The sequence below is a fragment of the Chroicocephalus ridibundus genome, chromosome 5, assembly GCF_963924245.1.
Source record: "Chroicocephalus ridibundus chromosome 5, bChrRid1.1, whole genome shotgun sequence".
Lineage (NCBI taxonomy): Eukaryota > Metazoa > Chordata > Aves > Charadriiformes > Laridae > Chroicocephalus > Chroicocephalus ridibundus.
Genome location: NC_086288.1, coordinates 60,509,718 through 60,522,778, shown reverse-complemented (window position 1 = coordinate 60,522,778; position 13,061 = coordinate 60,509,718). Strand labels below are relative to the sequence as shown.

Genomic DNA, 13,061 nt, shown 5'->3' with positions numbered 1-13,061 from the left:
ACAATTCTTTCATATAACTTACATACTACACTCCAGTACATACAGCCCAAAATGATATTTGCAGCAGCACCCAATGGCACTCCTTTATCTTTAATACTTACGATAACACCACCGTAGCCTTTTCTCTTGAACTACTTGCTGGTTATTCCTCAATATTGTATTTGTGGTGTTAATTAGTCCTACCAAACGCCATACGTAGAATTTGAACTTTTATTTTATTTAAACTAGTCTTTGTCTACTGTCAACAGCACAGAAAAATTTTAAGAATTTTCCATGTGTTTTGAAGATTTTCAGTGTTTGAGAAATTTCCCCATACTTCTCTAGGATAGAAAAGAAGCATGGGTTGAATCACTCTATCACAATTTGGTTAAAACTGTAGCACAAATCATTTCTTCTCTCTAAGTTTGTGTATACCATGATATCACAATTCATGCATCATCACTGAGATCCACAGATAAAGGGACACCAAGAGCTACAAATTATGGGTTTGTGGTCAGAGGAATGACCACATGGATCACATGGCATTACTATAGCTGGAGATTGCTGGCTTTAGATCTAGAATTGCTAAAAATCTAGAGAGAATTCAAAAATATTACAGATTATTGGAAAATTAACAGATGCAGTGATATCTTCCCTCTCGATCTTAATACCATTATTTTGGCAATAATGGTAGTTGTTATCTGTAAGTCATGAAAAAGATCTTAAAAATACTTGTATCTGTTTTTTTCTTTGAAAAGTACTGAAATGCCATTCTTAAAACAAAAAAAAAACCAAACCAAAGAAGCATTTGATAATGATGTCTTAATATTCTGTTCTCTGTTTTATTTGATGCTTTTTCCTGTTTTATTAACACGATGGGTAAGATATTTGCTCCAAACAACACCCTGAAGAGAATAATCCAGCCTTCCTCATCACTGTTAGAGAGGCATCAATGTCATTTGACTCTAACAAGTACCTTTATCTCAAATTCTGTAGGTAAAAGAAAGGTTAACTAGCTGCTCTTCTCCCATATGCCAGTAAATGTTGTGGACTGGAAATCACAGATCAGCCCTATAACTAGACTGGGAAGTCCTAAGAGGAGCAACAACGGCAGCGCACCAAAGACCAGGAATAACAGGAGGAAACGAGAAAGAGCTGGAACTCTTGCATCAGTGAGGCAACCCTATTTAGCTACAGCACTTGGGATTTTAGAGGAAATAAAAAAAAAAAAACCAGAAATAATTTCTCTTTTCCCTCTGTCCTCCTTTTTATTACATCAGAATACTTGAAGAACAATCTGTACAGCTTATCAAGAAGGAGGTCCAATTGTAACTTTGTTACAGTTTCAAACCATTTTACTTGGGTAAAGTGCTGGATAGAAAAGGGCTCTTTAACAGAAAAAAAATATAAAAGAAGCAGTGATGGAAACTGAAGAGAAGTAGATTCCATCTGGAAGTAAAAGTTCACATTTTAAAAGACTTTAACAGAAGTGAAGGGAGATGATTAACTTCTGTAACACTGTCAGGGAAATGGTGGATTTTAAATCCACTGATACCTTCAAACAAGACTGGATGGTTTCTGAAAGAAGTGCTGTAACCAAACATGAATTATGCTTTAGTCAAACACAATTTTTTTGTTGACTGAATTTTGAGAGTTTAGGATACACATCAGATGAGGCTTGATGATTTAATTGTTTCTTCTGAATGTAATATGTATGAATCATAATTATAGAAAGAGAACACTTGACAGCTTCCACCGTGTAAATAAATGAATATGAAAATCAACAATTAAAATAGTAAACTAAGATTATTATTTCTTCGTAGCAGAAAGAATTATACATGAATCCTGCTAAGAATCAAGACAACGTATGCTTGTCAGTTCAAGAACTCCATTTTTCATCTCTTGGTTTAGTAACTATAATTTTTACAACCATTACTTTATGATCTCCTCCTACACTTTAACCTGCTACACATTCCATCAGCTTTTATTCTGCAGTAATTTTATCTCAAAATATTATAGCATAACATTATATATATTCGATGAGTATTTTCTGTCCTCTCGTGGACTTTCCTCCACACTAAAATATTCTTTCTTTTCCCCTCATTTTTGGTTCTTCTCTAGCAAATCCTATATGAAAAATAAATAAATATGTATTTCTCCACTGAAATCTATCTCCCTTTACTGAAGACTGTGTATCATTTTTTTCTTCACTGGCTGTACGTTATGAACAGTAAATCAGCAGTGTGAACACGGCCAAAAGCTGAACTTTTGTTTTCCCACATGTCACTTTTTCAATTGAATTTGCCATCATTCTCGGCACAACTAGAATTACCACTCAGATTTGTAATTAGAACATCAGTAAGTTCAACTCTCTCTCCCAGCTCAGAGACAGACAAAAATCTCCATCTCTATTTACACAATATTTCAGTTTCAGGTCCCTTTTCCTGTCCAGACAGTCCAAATCCTTAACCATGGTCTCATTATTTCATACCTTTGCTGCTGGACTGTCGCTTTGATGCCAGTCGCAGACTGATCATTTTTGAAGAGATGTGCCATGCTGTTGCGCTTCTCACCCCTGTGAGTCACAACTTGATCACAGTACTCGTCTTTCCTAATCTCTGTCCCTGCTTTGTTCTTTACATGAAATCTCCTAGGAAAAACAGCTGTTTCCTCCTGCCTTTACTCTGCCAATGACGGCCACTTAAATCTCCTGCCTTTCTGCTGATCCTTCGAGCATCTCTGCATTCCCTTTCATACTATGCTTTGCACAGGGGAAAACCTTGTAAAGCTGCCTTAATTTTATCTTTCAATCCCTCCTTGAAGACCACTTCAGTTGTAATGCCTACAAATCATTCCCATATGGCACTTATTAAGCAAGTAATAATCTGTGACTTCTTTTCTGCTCATCTCTGTTCATTATATTATTATCTCATCTTCTTAACCTAACTCTGCCTTGTTTGTCTGCTTTATCTTCCTCTGGTCTGCTGCCTGACACACATAATGTGTGCTTTGCATAAGAAGAATCAGCTCCATTTTATTAAACACCTAGGTCGCACTTGTTAAGACAGACCCCTGGTTACTGGATGTCCTACTTGCTTTTGTAGTTGTAATAAAAAGCAAAATAAACCCCACTACCTTTCAAAAAAATCCAAGTGGGTAGCTCATGTACTGGAGAACTAGAAACATAGAATAATTACCTTATTTATTTACGATAAGTTTTTAAGGCCACATGGTACTGAAATGATGCATAAATAAATGTTATTAATATTTAGTCCTTTGAAGTGCACCACAGAGTTTACATTTACTTTTTGTCGTTCAAAAAAGTAAAGCTGTGCCTTTACATTTGAAAATTTTAGTTTTTCCATAAGCAAGTAATGCTTTATTACAGGTTCAACTTACAACTCTGCTGTGTACTGGGGGATGTGATCAGGAATTTTGTTGAGTTTCTGGTTGGAGCAGTCCACTGTGGTCCCTTCACAACGACATTTCTCAGGGCAAGCCAAATCCGCAAAGCAGTCTCCACTTAATTTGGATCTGTAATCTTCAGTGCCTGTGGAAGAGTCAAGTCAAAACAGAGATACTGAGTCAATAAAGTCTACGATTTGCTTCTTGTGAGAAGGTTGAAAAGATGTCTGCAATGCAGATAACGGGTGGTCAACTTGGGAAATGTATGATAAACTTTGTGATACTGAACAGACACAAGGGCTTCAAGAGAGGGTTAAATATAGGGGCTTAAGATATGCTGGAAAAAGAAACTGTGACCAACTTCACGTAACAGGATAACATTAACTTGAGCTTTTCACAGCTGTACTTTCTGCTGATTATGTTGTCAGCCAATCTAGCCTTGTTCATAGCTAATCACACAAATGCCACTGATTCTTTTAGAATTTATTTTCTTTCTCTGTATCAATAACAAATAGATCCTGAATGCCACCTTTTCTCTTTCTCTTGTTACAAATTTGTATTGTTGACCGGACTTCATTAACCTCTGTGTTTGGGTTTGGGTTTTTTTTTTTAATAGTCCTGATACCCCACATCGTCTGAAACACGTAAGATTGAAAGCCCTGTTTTCAGCTTTAATTTAAAAAATGTGTGATCCTGACTTAAGCCTCAGCAGCTTGCCATGCTGTAGAAAGCTGCGTGACGTTCCATGGTGCTTGACAGAACCATGTTTTACTCATACCTCACAACCACATGGTTAGATCAAGCACAACAGAAAATCTCGCTACATTATCAAAACTGCATCCATTAGGCCAAGGATAAGAGCAAGGGAAAAGAGGAAGGAGTAGGTATAAGTTACAGAAGCATTTGAAGCTTAATACTTGCTTACATGACATGGCATTCTTATTACTGAATGTCCAGTGCCAGAGTAACAGTATTACTGTCACAGATTAAATAAAAAGTACCAAAAAAAAAATGAACCACATGGAAAGTTTCCTCCACCATTTCCCAGAGTCAGTCAAAGAAAACGTCCTAAACATATCAGGAGAAAACATCCAGTAAGGAACTGAGGGTGGGTGACAAAGAAAACAAAGAGAAGCTGAAAGGACCTGTGGGTTCTTCTTGGACAAAGGTGAAAAGACTGAGACTAGCAGAAGGTGCATCAGGGCTGGGAGGTACATTGTGATTTAGCTCAGACACTGAACTTTACTTACAGCCAAAATGGTGAACTCCTGCAAAAGTAAAGATAGCCAAGAAGGAAAGAAAGACAGAGTAATCCCAATTAAGACAAAAACATGAACTAAGCTCTCATGTTCTCTACTCAACTCTAGTTTGATTAGAAGATGTTGCTAAGGGGCACCGTCTTCATCAGAGAGAAAGAATAATTCATTTTAAGTGGCATTTAAAAATGAAGAAAAGATTGGGGTTAATTACAGGTTTCATATAGGATGATAATGCCCCCCATGCATCATTCTTCACTATTTTGAATGTATTCTTTAAAAGCTTCTCCCTTGAACATACATATATGCCATGCCACTTAAAACCTTAATAAAACAAAGAAACACAGGAGAAACAGATTCCTCAGGGGAGAAAAAAAAAAACCCAACAGTCATCACATATAATGTTTTCTAGAGTTTGTAAATGTCTAAGTAACACACGTGATATAACTACATGGAATATTACTATGATTTAGTTGACAAATGATATTTTTTCAAATTAATGATTTAATACTTGTATAAACTTTAGTCTTCCAAATTACTTTAATGAAATTCTAAGACTTCCTACTGTCAAGATCAAGATCTCCCAATAAAGTATTTAAAACAAATATAAAAATATTTAAGTTTTTAAAGAAATGCTAATGTTTTTATAGTATTTACTGAAGTGTAAATAAGTCTTTTTAGCACTTTTTATTACCCAAAACCAAAGCTACAAATACATTTTTTTCCTCCTGCATCCAGAGTAAATCACTGTTAGCAGTTTCAAGTGAACAACTAAAATATTCAGGGACCAGGTCTTCAGCAACTAAAAGAATTTTATGCAGCATCTCCCTGATAACCTAATAGAAAGAGAAAGCACAAAAGCTGTATTTCAAGAAGCAAGTCTGTAGCACTTTTTGATTAATTTAATTATTTTTTTTCCCAGGAATAGCATTTTTTAAAGGGTACGTAAACAAACCGAAACTGCATGTGTGGCCATATCACAAACAGGCTGTGAAGACATTTGCTGGCAAGAAAATGCTTCTAACTCAGAGACAAAAGTTGTGCTGGCAAGGTTGAGTAGAAGTCACTCTGTGGCAGGAATACAGCTGTTCTACTCATTAAGGAATTGAGTGGTACTACAGGTTTGAGAAATTGAATCCCCCTCTGTTTTATGCTGCTTTAAAACACATTTTTGCGGCTGCCAATGCTGACAAATTGCTGCCTTATTTTGTGTTTCATTTTGTCTTTTCTTCATATTCAAACCAACATATTAGTATGAGGGCATGAAGAACTTCACGTGATTGCTGCAAATTTAGGCGATACATCACACAGCATTAGGAGAAGAGCTGTGAAACGTACCAGCTTAAAAGACAAAGACTAAGACCAATCAATAAATCAGTACTTCAGACAGTGCAGAATGACAATATACCTGCAGTACTTGAAAGAACAAGTGCACTGGTGTCATAATCAATTATTGTAGATATTTTTCTAGATATTAAACTACGGTAGAAAACCCTGCTTGCAAATCACATACTGTAATTCATCAATAGATTCATTATTCCCTTGTTTATTTTGCCAATCAATCATTTATAATCTGTTAGGAACATAATGCAAGTGCATCGTTGTTTTTTTTTCTATTAAGAAATCAGTGCACACACCTGACAAGCAAGGTAAAATAAAGACAGAAACATATTTCAAAGAGCTAGGGCCAACATCAGTAAATCTTTTGTGAAAATATCATAGACTTATTGTCGCTCAAAGCGGTGTGTAAATTGCTGTTTCACCCCAACTCTGAAGTCGCATTTTCTTTAATGGAAAGCATTTCTGATTCACTGTATCCATGTGACCACAGAATGCCTTTAATGAAGAATATCAGCTTTCTTTTCCAAGCATTCCACTGCGATTTTCCAAACGGAAGGAGGGCGAGCAAGCGGTAGCTGCAGCCAGTGTACAGCATGAAAGCAAGGCAAGTAAATGTTCATTTGTAAAATGTTTGTTTCTTAAAGTTGTACTAGCTCTTTGATGGTAGTATGGCTTCCTGTGTTTAAAAGCAGCTCGAGAGCTACATTTTAAAGACAGTAGTGGCAGAAAGGCAAAGTACAAGGTAAGTAAAGGTGTCAATTGTAATATGAACTAGCAGGTGCAACCTTCTAAATAATTTAAGCAGAGGTATAACTTTTTGGTAGGTTCTGTGCAAAATTGTGAGAGAAAAAAAAAAAGTAAATGGAGCTGCATGCTAAGCTCTAGTATTCAGAAAACAGAGCTACTAGTAATCTACAAAGGAAAACTATGTCTAGCTACAGGTATTGACTAATGTTAATACACATGCATCAGTTTCCTAAAAGCTATAACAAACTTTGCTTTTTTGGGGAAAGGGAGAGAGTATCTGCAGTTAGTCAATCTCACTGCAGAGCCAAACCTACCTGGAATGAAATACTGTTCTTTAGCTAAATAAAGAGAAAAAAAAATAGAAGATGCACCTGAATGTCAGCAAGCAAAGAATGAGTTTTATTAGATTAAGTATGGACTACAGTTAACTACAGATAATTAAGTGAAAAAATGTGTATTCACAACGAGAGCTGATAAACAACAAAGTGTGAATAGTCATAAATGTATCCGGAACATGGATAGCAAACAGTTCTCATCTGGTATTTGCACTTGAGACTGAATAAATTGTAGAATGTGAAATGCACCTGGAACAGCTGGATACCATATGACAAAAGTTAGCATTTAGAGAAATGTAAGTAGGAAATGGAATAAGATTAGAAAAAGAAAACAGTAAATTTCAGTATGAGGTAAGCTCCCTGTTATAAAACGAATATGTCATGTTTCCATATTTAGCTAGAAATTTTTAGATCTTTCGCATACTCCAGAGCCTTGTGGAACTTTTACAAAATGATTTATGTTGGTGATACTTGTAGTGAATAACTTTAGCATTTCATTCTGAAGTATTATATATTGCATTTCTTTTGTTAGATTTAATGCTACTCAGAAATAGTGCCAAATGTGTTAACTATAGTAATGTTCCATGATCCAATAGTCTATGACTTCCATGATTTCCCCCCCTTCAGTCAAAGAACTAAAAAAGATTCTGCAATGTTTAATAATTCCGTAGAGAGCCAGCTGCCTTCATTAGAACTTCTATAACCGCGGTGTTTGCCAATAAAAGAAAAATAGCAGCTGAATGAAGAAAATTACCTGAGCAGCGGAATTTCTTGCTTTTGATCTGGCCGATCCTTTTGTTTGCTAGACGGCGGGGACTGGTGCAACGGGCACCACTGGTCTCAATGGGGTTTGTATGAAGATAATCCGCCAGCCACTTCAGATGGCAGTCACAGATAAATGGGTTCTGAGCCAAATGCCTTTCATGAAGGAAAAAATAATAATTTCACACATTATTTCCCTTTGGTCTCAGCAGTTCCCGATATTTTTAGTACACCGTAGAATAGGAAGTCATACTAAAGACAACCACAAACACGAGCATACATACAAGGTCTGAATTGCACGTAGGGGTGAGAAGGTGCCTTTTGCAATGGTCTGAAGCTTGTTGTCATACAAAGAAAGAAGATTCAAGTTGTGCAGATCTTGAAAAGCATCAACTCGCAGGCAATTGATCTTGTTGGCATTCAATAATCTGTTTAATAGAATACAATTATAAAATTGAAAGAATTCGCTCAGTGTCGCTGCAGCTTCAGCATTTGTCACAGATAAGTCTTTGTGCACATTTGTAACCAGAACAAGAGACATAGTAACAAATATTAATTGATGGTGACATAAGGGATTTCAGTGAATTGAAATATCTTACTTAGGTACTCTGTAATTATTCCTATATGTTTGCAGCTTGGGGTTGAAATGTGTGGGTTTGTTCAGCCAAAATCACATTTCTTGTGTGTGTCGGTAAGAACGTGTGTGTGTGGTATTTGTCTGTGCACAGAAACAAGCTTAAAAAATCAAGTATCTGCAAGGAAAACTAGTTCCTTTTGCCAAATAAATAAACAAACAAAAAGGGTACTGAACACTGTGTTCATTAGCTGGAAGAGATGTGCAGTGGCACTTTTAATTATATGTTACTAATCAGCATGCTGCCGCATTAACAGAGTTGTAGTAAAAACCGGTGGCATGGAATATATCCAAATCTGTCTTGGATCCCTTTTCCTCTCCATCTTCAAAGGGAACCTTTTCTTCCCTGTACCTCCCAGACTTCTGAAGTTAAAACAAACACGCCAATCTAAACCAACTCCTTGATGCTTTTGAAGAGGAAAAAAAACACCAACAAAGTCATTCAACTGGATGCATTTTTATAACCAAATATTTTTGATTTTTTTCCTATTTCCAGCCAGAAATGGAATGGACTGGTGGAGTTAAAAACCAATGCTCTGATAAAAAGTTTCACCACACAAGTAGAAATTTACTTTTAGACTGAAATGTATTGTCTATGCAAAGTATATCAAGCTATGGGCATTTTTTTCATACAGAATAAACAGAAGCTCAGAGATGTCTCTTCTTGGTTTTGTTTGTTTTTTTTTATACAAAACCTGAATTATGTTGTTATAGCTAAAATCTCTTTAAAGGAAAACAGGAATGCATAACCGCCCACTACTATACTAGTTTGTGACTAAAATAAATCAAAAAGTAAACCTCTAGGTGGTGCTAGAACTTGCATTTTCTTTGTGTTTGCTTACTGATCTGCCATCTTCCATGAGTTGTTAGTAATAGACATTTTGCCAATCACTCCACTATGAAGTCTGGACATTAAATACTTCGAATCAAGCAGGAAGAAGTCTTAAATTCTTTAGGAAGAAGTTTTAAATCAACGAGTCAGTTATTCTGGGACAACTTCTTCCACCATTTTTTTATGGCCTATTTCAAGAATTTCTTCTACATGGTACAACTAATGCACAGCCTCTTCTGCTAAATATTGAAAATAGTTGGTAAACATATCAGCATGACATTCTTCTTTATTCCCAGTATTAAATCTAAATAGAAATGGTTTATAAGACTATACATGAACATTTCCGAAGTGCTAAATGAAACAGCATCTGAAGTTCACAGAGTGAAAAAATTGTACAGAGAAGAGTGTCAGAAAACATTAAAAGTCATCAATGAAACTGTACTGCAACTCTGTTCTTCTATGGGTACAACGAGAAATACAATTACATAGCATTCCCCCTACATATTTTCTCTGTATAAAACATTCCAATATTCCTTCTATGGTTTCCACACAACTTCATACATACTATTAACTGTTTACAGGGCAAGACAGTATGTTACATGTTTTATCCTTATCAATTCCACGCAAAAGAATAGTTTCATTTTAATTATTTTAGGCTGACACGTGAACTGAGATATGATGAAATTTGTGGACGACTGTCAAGCTCGCCTACAACACTCTTGACTCCTTTGGCTTTAACGTAATTTGGTTTTATTATACTCTGATCTTATATACAGGATTTTCTGCCACTTCTCCAGGCATATATCAAGTTTACCCCTCAGAGTCATCCAAAAATAGAATAAATATTAAAAAAATAAATAAATACTCACAGCAATTGCAGAGAAAAGAGTCCTTCAAATAGGCCCTTTGGAAGTTCTGTAATTTTATTGCCATAGAGGACGCTGCACCAGGAAATAACAAAGCAAATAAAGTCGCCATTATAAAAGGCATATACTATGAGATTTTGACTTTAAAAATAAAGAAATTTCCATTTTCCTGAAGGGAATTTAACAGCAACAACTTGATGCATTGCGGTCCTGTGAGGTAGCAGGGTCACGCATTGTCCCAACAGGTGTGTTCCCCAAAGAGCTCTCAGCAGAATCAGCACCTCACTGTTTACAGCCTTACCAAGGGACCTTGGTAAGTGGATTTGCTGTTTGTAAGAACAACTAACTGGGGAATAAAAGAAATGTTTGCTTTTGTTCAACTCTTTGCCATGAACGTATTTATAAAAAAAACATACATTTTTAGTGTCCAGCTGTGATACAATATTCAGTCATCACTCTAACATTCTGAAATTATTTTTACAGCTTTCTGAATTGATCAAATCCATATGAAAATTCTGCAGAGAGTCAAAAATCCAGAATAATTTCACTATAAGAATGTGAGAAATTTGCTTCTGTTTTTACATGTCAAACAGATACCTACAGTGAATTGAGTGAACGTAAGCCCTGGAAAGCATCTGGAGCTGCTTCAGAGATCTGGTTATTGCTCAGGTCACTGAAATAAATGAAATTTGATTCAATTAATCCAAGCTATTTTGAAAAGAGAAAACATTAAAATAATATGTAATTAGAATTAGTCATGGAAGAGATAGAGAAATTAAAATATTTATGTGAGACACTGCCAAAGAATTTTAATAAAAAAACCACTAAAATTGCCAGTACACTGAAACAAAATGCATGGTTAAAAATCGACCTTTCAAATGTTTGAAAAAAACTTACAATAGGATTTACTTTTCCTAATTGCTTCAGTACGTTTTATAAAGAATTCTCTGTTTGCCATGGCTACAGGACTATATTGCCTCAAAGGTATTCTGAAATAACAGAGGCTTATCCCCATTAATGAATTTTTTTAATAGAACATTCACTACAGTAGCATATTTCTTCTACGCAGAACAATATTAAATAATTTCAATTGTGTAAAAACACAATTATTATTAATGTGACAAAGATGCTATATGGTCTTAATACCTAGGCTGCCGTATCAGTTCATCTTCCAGTAGTCAAACTTTCTTAAATGCTCACACATTGACTGCAGTTCCTTGTATGACCTCGACTTGTTTTTTGTTTTTTATATATCTATCTACCTATCTATATATATCTCTCTGTGTGTGTATATGTATATGAAAATAAAAAATTAAATCTAAATTACTGGGTACTTACATTCTTCGAAGCTTTTTATATGGTGAGAAAGCTCCAGGAGGTATGACCTTGATTGAATTTTGTTCTAATCGTCTGCAAAAGAATAGTAACAACATAAAAATACAAACCCAAAGCCAAACAGCAATCTAAAGCCACAACAAAATAGAACAGATAGACTTTAATAAAGAAGGCTGCTTTTGCTTTCTTTTTCAGTATAATTTTCATCTTGAGAAACAAGGTCATTTTATTTCAGTTTGCATTACAAAAAATCAGGTTTTGTCTGTAAAACCAAACCTTTTAACTAATTGAGTGTAATTAAAATGTTGTAAATTAAAATCCAATCTTGATTTTGTATCTAAAGAAAACTTATTTTAAGAGCACACAAGATTTTTGTAAAATTTAAGCTAGAATTGTCATTAAAAAAGTCAGACTTGAGTTAGTGTTAGTTGACACTTTATGTATTATTCACATAGAGCAATTTTTATAGTAAGTTTTATTTAGAAATGTCTAAAGAATTCTGTGAGTTAATCATTCAAATATGGAAACCATAAGAAAGGAGAGAGGAATGTTCCTAGAGAACAAATAACATACGTTGCTACCTGCAGTAAGGCAAATGCCGTATTTTTAAACATGTGCACGTGATTTCTTTAGATACACTATGTAACACATTTTCTTTAAGATATAATACTAGGATTGCACAGAGACACTTCTAACTTCTTTTACACAACTATCTTTATCTAAAATTGTAGTTTATGTTGTAGGCCACGTTTGCGTTGTATGTATAGTGACTGTGACTGAAACTTGCCATACCGCAAAGTGTGAATTTGCTGGTGGAAACAGTTTTCCAAGAATTTTTTCAACTTCCAGAGCTTTGCATATGGGAAATCTATGCTAATACAGACCTACGGCCCACTTGCCAACAACTCAAAAGATTCAGCAATAAGCACATTTAAAATAGAAGCTACTTCTTCTCACCACAGTATTTCATGGTTATGGCAGTGCAAGAACTTCTATTATGTAGACATAAGGAATGAAACTATTTATACAAAAAGGTACAACAGGAAAAGGCAGTATTATTCAAATGTATATACCATGCTTATCTAATAAGCTTTCTATTTCCCTCTTCCATGCACAGGTATCAACTCTTACTGTCATCTAAGTACTTAAAGACAATGCCAAAAATCTAATTCAGATAAAGAATAGAAATTCTGTAGAAATTACTGCACTATTTTAAATCACTCAGACATTGATGCAGAATCTAAGGTCAAAAAGCCTTTTTAAATCTAGATGCAGGAATATTAGCCTATTTTTTTCCTTTTACCCTTGTACTATTAACTCTCTTCTGTTTCACTTTTGCTCTGCTAGAGAGGCGTACCAGTCTCTGTGTGTGCACAGTGTAACTAATAACCTCACATATTCACTTTGAGTAAGTCTTTCCAAGAAACTATTCTTACAACAATTATTTCTTAAAAGTAAAAGTTTCTCCAGAGATCACAGTATAGCTGAACTCTTTAGTTCAGCTAAAAACTCTTAAGGTTTTTTTACTGCTTTTGTGAAGTTTTGTTCAGATGGAGATACTTATACATT

At 35.1% G+C, this 13,061-nt stretch overlaps 1 protein-coding gene across 5 annotated transcripts in view; it reads right to left on the bottom strand.

Moving 5' to 3' along the window:
- SLIT2 (slit guidance ligand 2) overlaps positions 1-13,061 on the bottom strand; it is a 266,756-nt gene that overhangs the window by 61,658 nt on the left and 192,037 nt on the right. For 2 of the 5 annotated variants that reach the window (XM_063336087.1, XM_063336089.1), the window contains exons 10-16: positions 11,496-11,567; positions 10,759-10,830; positions 10,161-10,232; positions 8,110-8,253; positions 7,818-7,981; positions 7,043-7,066; positions 3,379-3,529 (exon numbers count right to left, since the gene is read on the bottom strand). In XM_063336087.1, the coding sequence (XP_063192157.1) occupies positions 3,379-3,529; positions 7,043-7,066; positions 7,818-7,981; positions 8,110-8,253; positions 10,161-10,232; positions 10,759-10,830; positions 11,496-11,567 (699 nt within the window). Of the gene's footprint in view, positions 1-3,378; positions 3,530-4,634; positions 4,653-7,042; positions 7,067-7,817; positions 7,982-8,109; positions 8,254-10,160; positions 10,233-10,758; positions 10,831-11,495; positions 11,568-13,061 lie in introns of all 5 variants that reach the window. The other 3 variants (XM_063336088.1, XM_063336091.1, XM_063336090.1) reach the window with 2 other exon arrangements.